We start from the raw sequence: 15,392 nt of genomic DNA on the forward strand, positions 1-15,392 counted from the left end.
CTTTATGTTGGCAGACTTCGACTAACGTCTCAACACTTTCGACTGAATATGAGAAGGGAACGTGAGTTGAAATCCCAGACGAAGTCCACCCGTAAACTTTACGGGTGGACTTCGTCTGGGATTTCAACTTAAAGAACTACCGATGACCATCAGCCCATTATCACAGCGCCATCTACGGTTATTTGCGAAAAAGCATTCAAGGGAACTTCTTCCGGGTTCAATTACCCTGGTGTTTCATCAGAAAAGAAAAGCCAAGCTGTATGTACAATTTTATCCACTAACAGTTGATATTAATCAAAATTCAATATGCCGACCATCGGAGTGAAGAGAGATTTACTCTTTGAGGCCCTGGAAACTACGTTGAGTGAGTACGATTTTATGATAACAGTCATCATCTGTCACAGTTGGACGTTGGTTCATGCGTAATACACGTGTTTATATGCAAAAATTACAAATGTAAGATTGCATGCAGACGGAATTAGGAAGAAGGCTGGTCCGACGTCGGAAGTCAGTTCTGATATTGTTTATTTTTCTTATGAGTGACAATGTCATAATCGAGTCCCGATTTAATCTATGTGCAAAATGTACTAAATATACAATATTATGTTTTTAATTTATAAACAATCATCAGCCGCCACCCCCTCTCCTTCCCTAGGGAGAAGGCGAGTACCCCCTCACTGCGTCTACTTTAAGTGTCGGAGGTGCTGGACTTGTAAAGATTGGGGGAAGAAATAGGCTTACTAATCATACCAAATGAAATTTTCATAGACAGTATGATTTAGCTGCAATATTCGTCGTGTTAGTTTTGTAATAAGCTTTTATTTATAATATGATATCATAATATATGTCTCACTAGTATTTTGAGCCACCCATTCTGGGGAGTTTGCACTCCTAGTCTGAGTGTGTGCCAACTTGATATCGAATCATCTCAGAACAAGAGATCTTAAGATTCAATGAAGGATTGCACCAGAGTATCTTTAACCCAGAATGATGTAAAGCTCTAAACACAAAATTAGCTCCCCCCCCCAAAAAAAAAAAAAAAAAAAAAAAACTAACCCTATAAACCATTAATACTGAAGCTAGCATGGATCCAGATAAAAGCTAGCTATCAAATCATGCTTGCTTGCAAACATAATACATATGGAAGTTGGGATTCAATGTGGGACAATGGCTCCATTACACAATTCTGAGACTCATTGTGTCTCTTTATGCCAGCCACAAACAGACATAAAAACAAACACACTCAGAACTTAACATAAAATAAACATACACAGTAAAATACAGAATAAGTACTCTGTGATTTTACTGCATACTGCAGTGCCCTGTACAAGAACAACACACTTTCTAATCTAATACAGACATTTATTTCAGTGCTTATTATCTTACAATGAAACAATTATCAGGAACTGAGCTGTTACCATTTTGTCTTTTTCTGTTTGGTTATGGTAAATGTATATGTAGTAAGATGATTTGTTGTTGTTGTTGTTGTTGTTGTTGTTGTTGTTGTTGTTGTTTTCTGTGTTCTATATTTGAATAATTTTTTGAGTTTTTACATTATTTTATGACAGACCTGTATAATTTCCTTTAGGGATCAATAAAGTATATCACATTCATATTCATATTGGTATTCATATTTATATTGTTAATTTTGTCTTTCTTCCAGCTGATACTTTATGTTAATAGTGTCTGTTCTGTTTTTTTACTTTCAGCTGATGAAGAATTTGATGAGTTATGTTTTGAGTTTGGACTTGAACTTGATGAAGTTGTGAGTAATTTATGAATTGTTATAAACTAACATTTACCAGTAAATCTTATAGTTGACTTTATAATGTCCTGTTTTGCTCAATGTGTACTTGTTTGAATATGAAAACCCACCCACCCCCACCCCCACCCCCACCCCCATAGAGAGATGATTTAAAGTACCAATAATAGCCCCTACAGGCAGTACTGGAAGACATTATTACAATGCGACTCATGTACCTTAAAATATTGTGTATCTGTTGTCATTTTCAAAACAATCATTGAATGAGGTGCCCCAGATTTCAAGATATTAGTCATGTCTGTTCATTTGTACTTGCATGTATCTCTGCCTTAATATTAAACCACTTTCACTGGCATGACTGCAGTATTACAAGGTTTAAATGGCTCAATATCAGTTTTGAGTGGCTGCTGTTTTGACACAAGTGCTGTCATGAGCCGCATCACGTCATGCATGCTATAGACATAGCATGTATCATTCACAATATGTAGCACTCGTATGAAGACAGTCCAACTCAAAAGTGATATTGGGTGATAACCTCATATCAGTAATCATTCAATTTAGTTCACTGACCTTAGTAAATTTGAGCAAGTTACATCCAAATGTGTCATACAAAAGCAACCAATTAATGTTCAATTGATGAAAAACACTACATGAATTTTGGACAAACCGAAAAAAGAAACTGGAATAATATTGTTCATTCTTTAGCAAGCTGTAGACCACAATGGAAGTGGTGCAATAATATCACTGTGTCTGATTTCATGGTATCTCTTCTGATCTATGACTTTACCTCAGACATCAGAAAAGGGGATGTTGATACGTGAACAAGGTGAAGAGAGAGCTGCTGATGCAGATGATGCTATAATCTATAGAATTGAGGTACCAGCTAATAGGTAAATTATGTTCTATTTAAGCTTACAGTACATTATACACTACAAAGGAGTGAAACATATGAAACACGTGCATGATTGGGAGATCAATAGTCAGTTGCAGATATATGGTCTGTATCAGGGGATGGAGTTGACAAATTTATTTGACAAGGAAGAGACAATGTTAAACTTTCGAAGCAATTACTCTCCACCTGCCCATGCTTCTCTTTATCACTAAAGTTGAGTAGGCTTTTTAACAATACACTGTCATGTAATTTGACATTTTGCAGATATGACCTTCTTTGTATGGAGGGTTTAGTAAGGGGACTCATGATCTTCAAAGAGAAAATGGATGCACCAAGGTACAAAGCACTTCCACCAACAGAGGGCGCAATGCAACAACTAATTATAAAAGAGGCTGTAAGTGCTACTAGGAATTTATAACGGCAGTTTCTAACCTTTAAGCTATTCATTCCCTCTCTCCTGTTGTCTTTATGGGCACTGCCCCTAGGAAAGTAGTGTGTGTGTGTGTGTGTGTGTGTGTGTGTGTGTGTGTGTTGTGGTGGGGGTATCAATTTATGGTTCCATCCATCTGTCTGTGCATGTACACTGTCATTTCACTGATAACCAATATCTGATTTAAGTATGTTGTACAAAGGGAACATACAATAGGGGAGATGTGCATGTCACTTTGTTACAAGAAATTAGCAAATTTGACTACATGGCAGTCAAATTTGTCATAAAAATTCACTGTTTACCATATAACTCAGAGAGAGAGAGAGAGAGACAGACAGACAGACAGACAGACAGACAGACAGACAGACAGACAGACAGACAGACAGACAGACAGACAGACAGAAAAAAAGACATGAGAATTAATGTCTGCATTTCATTGCATAATAAGTGAATGTGGCTACATGATTTTTTCCGCACGCTTGTGTCATCGAATGGTGTCTACATCGTACGAACATAGCGTCAAACTCAACTCCATATCTGTAATACAGTATAATCTATATCTAATATTTGTACTTCATTATGGTACTGATGGCCTAATTAATGTACTGAATTAAAACAACTGTTTGTCATTACAGACTGGTCAAGTCCGACCCTTTGCAGTGGCAGCAGTTTTAAGGAATGTCACTTTCACCACTGAAAACTATAACAGTTTCATTGATTTACAAGATAAACTTCATCATAATATCTGCAGGTAAGAAATTAACAACAGTGAGAACATCACCTTAAAGGGGGAATGCCATTTCAGAAAAAGATACATTTTCATAAAGTATGTGTTCTGGAGAGTTATTTCAGGATGTTACATCATTTACAATTACTGCTGCATCACAACCCATGGGGTAATAGAGGACTTCTACTTGCCTTCATAGCCAGACAAAAAGTGAATAACGTACATTGTGCACCGTATAATGGTTTTCTGTGGTGTTATACTTTTTCCTTGCACAGGAAGCGGTCATTAGTAGCCATTGGAACTCATGATTTAGACACTATTCAGGGACCATTTATCTATGATGCTAAACCACCTAAAGACATCAAATTCAAACCTCTCAACCAGGTATTTGTTACCTACCATTTTATCTGTGTACTGCTTTTCTGTGAATTAATGTCTTGTAAGGTGAAGAATATATTGGTAGAGACAGACAGACATACATACATACATACATACATACATACATACATACATACATACATACGTACGTACGTACGTACACATACATACATACATACATACATACATACATACATACATACATACATACATACATACATACATACATACATACATACATACATACATACAATGTTTGAAAATATCAATTTGAGTTGGTGTATTGAAAAAAATTACAATCAGTGAGGTAATTCAGTGTCTCCAAGCTGAAATTCAGACTAAAGCTTTTCCTTCCAGTGCGTGTTATTCCAAAGTACATCTTAACCATACAGACACAGTACAGATTCATGAACTTATAAAAGCCATTTTGTCATTTTCTCTACAGGATAAAGAGTACACTGGAGAAGAACAGATGGAACTATTCCAATCTGATAATCATCTCAAACATTATCTTCATATTATCAAAGATAAACCAGTTTATCCGATAATCTATGATAGTAATGGTGTAGTGTTATCAATGCCTCCTATTATAAATGGTGAGTAATATAAGAGTTAAAAAATCAAGAATTGTTGACAGTGTGAAAGAAGGTAATTACTGTTGCCATGTATTTAGTTTTTTGCCCAATCAGTGGGGTAGTTTTATGGTCAAAGACCGTTAAATTGATTCCCTTGTATGAAATGTAGGGAAAAGATGTGCATCAAGCTACATACCAGGATAGGGTGTGTTCTGTTTGTCCGTTTATAAACCAGGACCTGATACACTCTGTTTGCCTTTGTAACACAAGGACAAGATGTGCTCTATTTGTCTTTTGGACACACCAGGACTGGGTGTACCCCCCCCCCCCTCAAACCCCACCTCCTGGAGTTCTGGTACAATGTACTCAGTTTGCTCTAATAATAATGATGATTAAGGCCATATATCCACCTCTACCCAGATGTGTCTGTTCCACAGTACTTATGTAATGTATACTTCACATATTCTATAGAACTAATTATATATTGAAACCTGTGACGGGTGATGACTGGTTTACATGTACGTATGTTTACAGGTGACCATACCAAGATAACGCTGAAGACCAAGAATGTATTCGTTGAGTGTACAGCAACAGATCTGACAAAGGCTAAAGTTGTACTTGACACACTGGTCACCATGTTCAGTCAGTACTGTGCACAAAAGTTTATGTAAGTCTTATATTGTTAAACTTGTCATGTGTAAAATTTTCAGTCCCAAAATGGGTGACTATGGTCAGGACAACTGTACTGTATGTTTCTCATGACAAAACCGACCATATTTCTTCAATATGGTTAAATAATTGTTTTAAATAATACCTCTTCAGCAGGTTTAGAAAAAAGTCAAAACGTTACTGATTATACGATGGCAACCCTGTGAGCATTTATCTGAACAAAAATTATCATTTATTGCTGAAACTTATAAAAACATATGGTTCAAAGTTCCCTTCTGACTTTAATTGCCATTTCTAAGTCATTCAGACTGTTAAAAGTATGACTATAAAATGAAAGTTTCACCAACATGTTCATATACACTTACGTTGACTTTTTGTATTCTTAACAAACTGACCCATCATTTTTGAGGTATTAAGATGAGAAACCTAAACTTAAGTGGGAGTACCTTTAGGGCAGCCCTATTTATTCCTTAAGTTTCTCATCATTAAAAGCCTTAAAAAGGATAACGTAGTTGGAGTATAGAGTTCTGCTAATTTCATGTAACAATTCTATATCATATCCTTTTCCAGATGAGAGGTTTAGTAATTGGTGGATAAGATTTAATATATCAGTTGGGATAATTAAGGATATCTCTTCTTGAACGAACGAAAGTGACCACTGCATTTCAGTGAAACCCATACAAATGGACTACCCCTGTAATTGTTAAGGTTTTGTTGAACTGTTGTTTTTTTCCCTTCTCTTTCACAATGTAGTGTTGAATCGGCAGAAGTAATCCAACCAGATGGGTCAAAGGTCATCCTGCCAGAACTAAGTTACAGACATGAAGTCATTTCGGTCAACAATATCAATGGAGCTGTTGGAATCAAGTAGGTGTTATAAGGGAAAATTTGATTGGTTAATTTCAGTCCCAAAGGAATCAAGTAATATTTGAAGTTTGCTATAAGGGAAAATCTGATTGGTTGATTTCAGTCACAAAGGAAGCAAGTGCTAGAGCGGAAAATATGATTGGTTGATTTCTGTCTTGAGAAATTCCATAATATTAATTTTTTTAATTTAATTATTATACTGTGTTCCTTTCCTGCATGACTGTACTATGGCTACTTATTCACATTCAGGTCTGTTTGATTGTCACCTTACCATTCACTATCTGTGATGACTTTGCTAGCATATTTTTACATGTGTTTCCTTCAAATGGGAACTAATTTGGCTAAATCCCCCTTTTATGCTTGCTGTCATTCTATACACTGAACATAACATTAAAATGTTGAGACACTTCTTTTTAAAGAGTAAATTACCATTGAATGCCGTTGAGTGTTTCAGTTCACAGTACAGGGCCTATCATTCGGGGATACATGGCAAAACATAGCTTGTTAACCAATCAAATCGTGTTTCATGGCAAGCATATGATCTATCAGATATAACAATTCTGCTACTAGTATTAGTATCTTTATACCCTCTGGGTCAAATTTGACAAATTAATTTCCTCCATTAGTCACAATTAAAGTAAGGAGGAGGGGACTTGTCTTCTATGAAGACTTGTCTATCTTATCAAAGATTTTGTCAAAGCACTGTCATTACTTACCAGTATAGATTTTGTAATAAGTCCATATTAATGAATTTATTGTTAGGCCTAGGAAAATGCATGAATATATCAAAATTTGAGATTATCATCCATCCCTTAACCATGACATTTCATTACAGTGAGAAAGCTGATAGTGTTGCCAATCTACTGACCAGAATGTGTTTAAAGTCTGAGGTAGTGGACGGAGGGGACAATGTTAAAGTTGAAATACCACCAACTCGACATGATATCCTTTGTCAACAGTCAATCACATTGGGTGTCCACACCGAATGAAATGTACAATATTTGCATTGGAAATACAAAAAAAAAAGACTGGAACAAACCTGAAACTGATCAGACAACAGCAGGCAATATATGTTATTGGTTTTATTTTGTCAATCTGAAAAATCATCAATATATTATCTGAAAATTTGTAATGCAACTGCTGACATGAGAATGTAGACAAAAGGAGCCTGTTACAAACAAGGAAAGTAAACAAATGAATTGGATTAATAACACTTAGCACAGCAGCTTGGAACAACAGAGACTTGTATTACACACCATGGTTTGATAAGAACAGTTTTATGGCCTCTTTATGTGTACATGAAATGCCAGGGAACTGGAAATTTGCATGTGAACGTGAACGACTGTGTAAAGTGGCCATAAAACTGTTCTTATCAAACCATGAAATGTATACAAGTCTCTGTATGCCCAACATGCTATACCAAGTGTTATTAATCCAAATCAGTTGTTTATTTTCCCTTTTTGTGACAGGTTTTGTTCGCCCACGGTCTGATGTCAGCAGTTGTACCAATAATTAGACATTGCATATGTTAATTAGAGGTCTATTTTGTCCATAAGTAGGACCTTGACATCATGTTATGAAATTGTGATCATGCTCATTTTCAGGTGCTGACCAAAAAATCAGTTTGATAGGATTTGTTACACCATACTATGTGTACAGCTGCACAAATACCTTTACCCACAGGTGATTCCGTACACTTATAGGTCTGGTCCATTTTTACCAGGGGTAATAATTGTAAAGCACTTTGAGCATAGAGTGGGAAAGTGCTATATAAAAACTAACATTATTATTAGTAGTAGTAGTAGTAGCAATAGTATGTGTTTGGCCTCCTTTTTGTAAGCAATTTTTCTAATGATGAGATATTGTCATTCATTTGTTCTGATTTTTTCAAATATGGTATTCATAAATCAATTTTTCCTTAGTGTATAAATATACATGTTATTCATGCCTGTGATGTTTATGAGGATGTTGCCATAGCATATGGATACAACAAAATAGTTGAAACACTTCCTAAGTGTGCCACCATTGCCGAACAGTTTCCTATTAATCAATTGACTGATCTCATGCGTCAAGAAGTAGCTGCTTCAGGTTTTACTGAAGCTCTGACTTTTGCTCTTGTAAGTATACACATGTAAATGCAGCATGTTAACTTTGCTTTAGTCAGCAGGGGTGAGACTGTGTCTTTGGCATTTAGGGAAGTGTGTACCTCCTGTCAGCGGTAGGGAAGGGGTTTTATCTTTGCCGTTATGGAAATTGGTGCCTCCTGTAAAAGATGGCTGTGTCGATATCCTTACCAGTACAGAAATGGGTTCCTTCTGTCTGTAAGGAATGGGGGCTCCATCTTTTCCATTAGGGAAGTGGATACCTGGGGTGCGTTCGATTATGCAACCCAGGGTGCCTCGAGGCACCTAAAGTTGCCCCAAGTTGCGTTCGATTACTACATGACGTCACACTCGGGGCGCCCCAAGTCGACCCTCCTCATGGAGCAGGGGCAGCTTGGGGATTGACCTGACCTGACTTGACCCAGATTTAATTATAGGCTCCCAGGGGTACCCCAAATGCAATAAAATATGTTCGATTTTCACACGACCCGAGGTGCCCAAGTGACGTCAGTTACCCTGGCCTGAGGCTCCCCGGGGAAGCATAATCGAACGCACCCCTGTTAGTCAGTAGAATCAAGGTTGTGCAATCACAATGTAATTTATAATGAAGCTTTGGGAAAGGACACTCACATAACAGAAAGATCGTCACTATCATTTGTTGATATATATTTTCTGTCTTTATATATCCCAGTGTTCCAAAGAAGATGTTGCTGACAAATTAAAGAAAGATTTGTCCACTTCTAAAGCTGTGCATATTGCAAACCCTAAAACAGCAGAATTTCAGGTAAGTTAATAAAAATAAATAGTTTATTCTGCAAACTATTTAAAAGTTTAAGTGTCTATTTGATAGCTTTCAGTATCGTATTTGAATCTATAATGATGATAGTATTCGTTGTTTCAAAGATTGCTTTCCATAAAATTCACAGGTCAAACAGAACACAACCCGAAAACATTGTTTCCTTACCCTGGAATCACATTTTGTATTAGTTCTAAATTTAGAGCATAAATAATGTACACAGTATATTTTTCAGCTAAATCACTCCACCTTCTTCAACACTTCAATGATGTAGACTTGTCATATGACTGTATACTACTGATATTTCTATCTGTGGCTAGGCTGGGGGGTGGTGATATATATATAACACAATTTGTGGCCTTGTTCAAACGACTTGTGGTGGTGTGCTATGTACACGTATACATAAAAATTCTGGCTATATGCACTCAATTTATGGCACACAATTCGTAGCTAAGTAAAGGTGTGTTACATACACACAAATTGGGTCAGTCTCTAAGGCTTTGAAGTGGAGGAAAGGGGAATTAAGAACATGGTCAAATGACTGAGTACTAATATTTTACTAAATACACACAGACAATTAGTCTTGTTCACTTATGATAGATGACACTGTTTATGATCGTGTCACAAGTGACAAACGTAGGCAAACCATATACTTACATCAACGTAACTTAAAAAATTCAATACATACATTTTTTTACACCAGGTTGCAAGAACAATGCTATTACCAGGGTTATTAAAGACCTTAAGTTCCAACAAAAGAATGCCACTACCGATGAAAATATTTGAGATTTCTGATGTTGTTGTAAAAGACTCAGAAAAAGATGTTGGTGCAAGAAACTTTCGACATTTCAGTGCTGTCTACTACAACAAAACCCCAGGTTTTGAGGTAAGTATTGTGATATCAGACTTTGCTTGTATAACTCTTCTACAGATTTGCATAAGAAAATATGACTAATGAAGGAGGTAAAGTGGCACAAGCCGAGTTTATAAGTTTTTTACTCAAGTGAGAATACTTACAAAAAACTTTGATTAAACTATTCTAGTATAATGTTAATGTCAACACATACCTTCTATGACATTGCAATTTATGTTTTGATGGTGTTAGGACTGTTGATTGCATAATAGGAGGTTCCTGAACATTTTTTTCATTCGTATAATAAATTACATCATTGGATCGTTTATAAGTTATATCCTAATACTAAGTTTGAATTAACCCTTTCTCCTTTTCTTTTCCTTCCTTTTTGTTGTTACTCTAATCTTTTGGAAAATTAAAAAAATATATATAAAAAAAAAAAAGTTTGAATTCAGTCAATTGCAAGTGATGGTTAAAATAGTAGAATATTGTGAGTACCGTTTAATATGCAGACAAAAATTATATCCCCAAAACATGTAAATTCAGCTTGTGCCCCTTTAAAACCATCTACACTGCGGAGTACATCAAATTGTGGTAGATCACACACAGTTAAAGGGTAAAGGTGGCTATGTATTATAAATAGGGGTTGGATTAAGAAGTGATAGGTCACACACAGTTAAAAGGGTAAAGGTGGCTATGTATTATAAATAGGGGTTGGATTCTGTATACATGTATAGTATACTAGTATCATAATGGACAGCCAACTGGAGTGTCCCTGCACATACATGTATAGTATACTAGTATCATAATGGACAGCCAACTGGAGTGTCCCTGCACATACATGTATAGTATACTAGTATCATAATGGACAGCCAACTGAAGTGTCCCTGCACATACATGTATAGTATACTAGTATCACAATGGACAGCCAACTGAAGTGTCCCTGCACATACATGTATAGTATACTAGTATCACAATGGACAGCTAACTGAAGTGTCCCTGCACATACATGTATAGTATACTAGTATCACAATGGACAGCCAACTGAAGTGTCCCTGCACATACATGTATAGTATACTAGTATCAAAATGGACAGCCAACTGAAGTGTCCCTGCACATACATGTATAGTATACTAGTATCACAATGGACAGCCAACTGAAGTGTCCCTGCACATACATGTATAGTATACTAGTATCACAATGGACAGCCAACTGAAGTGTCCCTGCACATACATGTATAGTATACTAGTATCATAATGGACAGCCAACTGTAGTGTCCCTGCTATTTCATACACTCTCATATTGTGTCAAATTTTCCATTTACTAACTACAAAGTGTAACCATGCCACTATCCAGTGCAAACAGATCTCTACCATGTTGAATATACTATAACTACCACCATGGAAGGGTTATACTTCCATGGTTTATACTTCCATGCTATCACTAACCAGTGCAGACAGTCCTAATGTGCCGTACATACAATGATTTTACCAAGTGAGTAGATTAATCTACATTGTATATGTGTTGATGTACTGTTTATATTCAATACCAGGTAATTCATGGTCTACTAGACAGGGTCATGCAGTTACTTGAAGTTCCACTGAAAAAGGATGACTCTACCGGCTATGAAATAAGGGCTGCAGATGGTAAGTCATCACCCTTGACATGCAGTGTTTACAGAAGCATGGGTACATGAAGTAAAGCAATCGTTTTCATGAACACTGTTTGACTTCATTAGGATCAAGATATTAGAAACCTGACAAGTGGAGAGACCTTTTATTTGTTACCATTAGGATAATACACAACAGTACCTGTGCAATCTTTTATTTACCGATTTTGGAATGTTCCACTTTTGTCCGTCATTACTTGTCTGAATTTTGACAGGAGATTAAAATATCTTAGTCATAATAATAATATTAGTTTTGTAAAGTACTTTCCCACTCAGTGCTCAAAGCATTTTACAATTATTACCCTTGCATGGACCTATATCAGCACAACAGCCCTTTTGATATACTTCCTCAACTTGTAGGTATTGCATTACAGGCTCTGTAAGCACACAGGATTAAAGCAACCTCTATTCTTCCAGGTCCCCAATTATACAAGTGGGTTGACTTGGGCACAATCGTGATTCAAATCTAGTCGTAAGTCTTTAGCCAATCAGTAACACACAGTAACACTGAGGCGCAAACTTGCAACATGCAAATTCCAAGAAAGACATGCTAACCATTCACCAATTCACTTTGGAGAGTTACAGCTATGCACACCAGAGCTAAGTAAATAAAAACTATAATAATGTACTTCTTATCTTTACCATTACAGATAGTACCTTCTTTCCTGGCAGATGTGCTGAAATTGTATACTGTGGTCAAGTAATCGGAAAGCTTGGAGTTCTACATCCTGATGTTATTACAAACTTTGATCTGACATTACCCTGCTCGGCTTTTGAAATCAACTTTGAACCTTTCCTTTAAGACATCAGAAGAAAACATCTCTAGAGAAGTGTCTTGATAGAGTGTATCAATGAAGTGTGTCAATCTGTCATCTTATAGTGTATATTAGTCTTGTCCAATCTCAACAATACAGAGAACTACTTTCAGCACAGAACTTTTTGCACTTTGATGTTGGTACATGTTATAGAAATACTCAAGTTGTACCTATTCATCTAAATGTACTTCAAATTAGAATAATGATGTGCACAGTCACAAAAATTTGCACATAATGTTTACCCTTAGACTTGACTGGAATAAATTGAGATACTACTATGATACTGATCATGCTTTCAATTAGTCTTTGCTGATTGGAGACTACTATACTGGGTTCCGTCCGGCCAGCCATCCGACCATCTATGTACATTGTATGTCTAAAATGCATGAGATGATATTAACCAAACCTGGCACAAATGTCAAATACTATATTATGCATATATGTTGTATGTCACTTTGATTGGTGACCTTAGCCATAATGGTGAAATAGAAGCCAAATTTGTCATAAAACTTCATATTTTGTCTGCTAATTCTGGAAGCTTAAGTGATAGACCATATTAAAGTGTCTACACCCATGTTATTCATGATGAGCTTTCTAATGAGACTTTGACCTTGAACTCTGTGTCAAAGGTCAAATGTTCAAAGTGTTAATGTATATTGCTGACATGCGTGGCAGCCAGGTTTTTCATACCATTCAGACTGAAGGAGTAAATTGGAACGATGGAGGTTGTCTTAGATGAAGACTTGTTTTACCTATAAACAGTTCGTACACATAATTTTAACACTGTACCAAGTGTTGTGATATCATTACTTCACTATCTATCTGTGTGTGTGTGTGTGTGTATGTTTAATGAATGTGTCTGTGTGTGTGTGTGTGTGTGTGTATGATTTAGTCGGCTCGGTATGCTGAGAACAGGTACATTGCAAATGCATTTATTTTGATTGCTGTTTCTTATACTGAGACTTTTAGAATGTGATTTGTCTTAGTTGAACAATACGACATATTTTAGTCAGTATATGTTCACGTATGTACGGTGTATGAACTGCCAGCCATATTAAGGGAGCCTTCAGTAATTATAAAGGGGGTGGGCTCACATTTTACAAATCGGTTCTCGGGGAGGGCCATATTTTAGGAAATGGAGCTAGGGGGAGGGTCACATTGTATTTTTACTCTTGTAACGACTAACTTCGCATTATTTCGTGATTCTGGCATGCCATCAGCGCAGTGTGACATAATCCACAGTTATCAGGGGCTGATACGTTCTGATATTGCAGTTCGATAGTGTCAATTGCAGTCAGGTCGCCGCTGACAGCCATGCAATGAACCGTGGAGGGACTGTGAGTGAATCAATTGGTTGTAGTATGAGAAGATGAATGGGTGCCCGGGAGTGAAGGATGAACAGTATGGCAAGGCATTGGTCATAATGTCACTGTCATGGGATGGGAATGCTGACCTCAGTCCCGACAATGTCGACAGCGTGCGCATGCCCAATCACGTGTTTGGGAGTTCTACTCTATGCCAATTAGATCTAAACATGTGATTTTCAGTGACTATAACTGCAATGCCTTCACAAACTGGTAATAGTAGTGGGAAACAACCAATGTCTTTAAAGATCTTTAAAAAGTATCAAAGCATTTGAACCCTTTTTTTCTTTTTTTTAAAAAATAAATAGGCGGGAAGGGACGCGTTTAAGACAAAGGCAACTGAGAAAACGGAATCTGAAAAGGGCCACATTTTACACAGCAGACACTTGATTTCACCCAGCACCCCCCCCCCCCCCGTTGTAATTACTGAAGGCTCCCTAAAGTCAATTTCAAGCAAAACTTGGTCGATAGGTCAGGCACTACAGAAATTGATGCACACCCCTTTGGTTTGCAGTTTTAGCGATTATGGCCGAATGAAAACCACAATGTTAGAGCAACATCACTGAACATGACCTAAAAGGTTGAATACACCGATATTCATCATTGATCAGTTAGGTTCCGCCCAAAACTCCTCAAGCAATATCATATTTACATGTATACTTTCCGAAGGAAAAACGCAGACCCTTTCTCATACCAAAGCCTGTCGTATGTTTTATCGTGACATGATCATGAATTTGTTATTAAATTGGTTGTGCTATCAGAGTTGTTTAACCCCTGTATATCATTAGCATGATATATGGTAATAGTCACTGCTAATTGTGGAGGGTAACTCAGATTAGATATTTTGCTATCCGAAAGAAAAAAATATGAAAAGTGTACCGTTTCTCATACTTTGAGACCCCTTTCGCGCGAACCCGCAATCCCCGTATTGACAGTTGACAAAGGGTCTCACCACTATAGTGTCAAAGGCAAGCTTTCCTTTAAGACAGAGACCTTTAAACTTGAATTTCGTCTTCAAGGTTAGATAGCAAATTACCCAATAACTTCGAAAGCCTTGACGTCGTCCATATCACGTCTGTACAGGGGCCTAGCTGTGACCTTGTAAGTTATAATATTATTACGTATTTTGCCATCTGGTGGCGGCATCTTGATAGAAGCGAGCTTTTCAACTGCTATTATTAACGTTTGGCCCCAACCTCCATATTCAACGTCACACTGCAGGACACTGTTCAATTAGGCCTACTTGAAAATTCTGTAGGATCACAGTTCACTTGGTACATCCGCATCTTTAGTGTTCAGCATTCAGACGCTGACTACGACCTTCAAGTCTTATTGTAATTTGAACAGTAACTGGAATGTTTGTTCTTACAATAGGGTCACCATTCAAGGTTCTACACCAACAGTAACTTTGAAGTTATCTGAGAGGACAGTAACCTATATGTGTTGTCTTTAATCTCATTTTGAAAGTCGTTTTGCATTCTACTACTACCATG

At 36.9% G+C, this 15,392-nt stretch overlaps 1 protein-coding gene across 1 annotated transcript; it reads left to right on the forward strand.

Annotated features, from left to right (window-relative positions):
• The first annotated feature begins 226 nt into the window (after nt 1–226).
• LOC144433620 (phenylalanine--tRNA ligase beta subunit-like) lies at nt 227–13,255 on the forward strand. Its single transcript, XM_078121957.1, has 15 exons — nt 227–364; nt 1,710–1,765; nt 2,555–2,652; nt 2,919–3,048; nt 3,720–3,835; nt 4,087–4,195; nt 4,635–4,785; nt 5,299–5,431; nt 6,187–6,300; nt 7,136–7,242; nt 8,236–8,417; nt 9,094–9,186; nt 9,902–10,084; nt 11,604–11,697; nt 12,371–13,255. The coding sequence occupies exons 1-15, from the start codon at nt 307–309 to the stop codon at nt 12,520–12,522; spliced, it is 1,776 nt and encodes a 591-aa protein (XP_077978083.1). The 5' UTR covers nt 227–306; the 3' UTR covers nt 12,523–13,255.
• Nucleotides 13,256–15,392: the final 2,137 nt, after the last annotated feature.

This window comes from Glandiceps talaboti, chromosome 4, assembly GCF_964340395.1.
Source record: "Glandiceps talaboti chromosome 4, keGlaTala1.1, whole genome shotgun sequence".
NCBI lineage: Eukaryota > Metazoa > Hemichordata > Enteropneusta > Spengelidae > Glandiceps > Glandiceps talaboti.

What these genes read in the sequence shown, in the direction of transcription:
- LOC144433620 (XM_078121957.1), top strand. Translation starts at nt 307, where the DNA reads ATGCCGACCATCGGAGTGAAGAGAGATTTACTCTTTGAGGCCCTGGAA. An exon ending in AACTAATTATAAAAGAGGCT is followed by an intron (nt 3,049 to 3,719) that starts GTAAGTGCTACT and finishes TTGTCATTACAG; the next exon opens with ACTGGTCAAGTCCGACCCTT. An exon ending in CTTCATCATAATATCTGCAG is followed by an intron (nt 3,836 to 4,086) that starts GTAAGAAATTAA and finishes TTCCTTGCACAG; the next exon opens with GAAGCGGTCATTAGTAGCCA.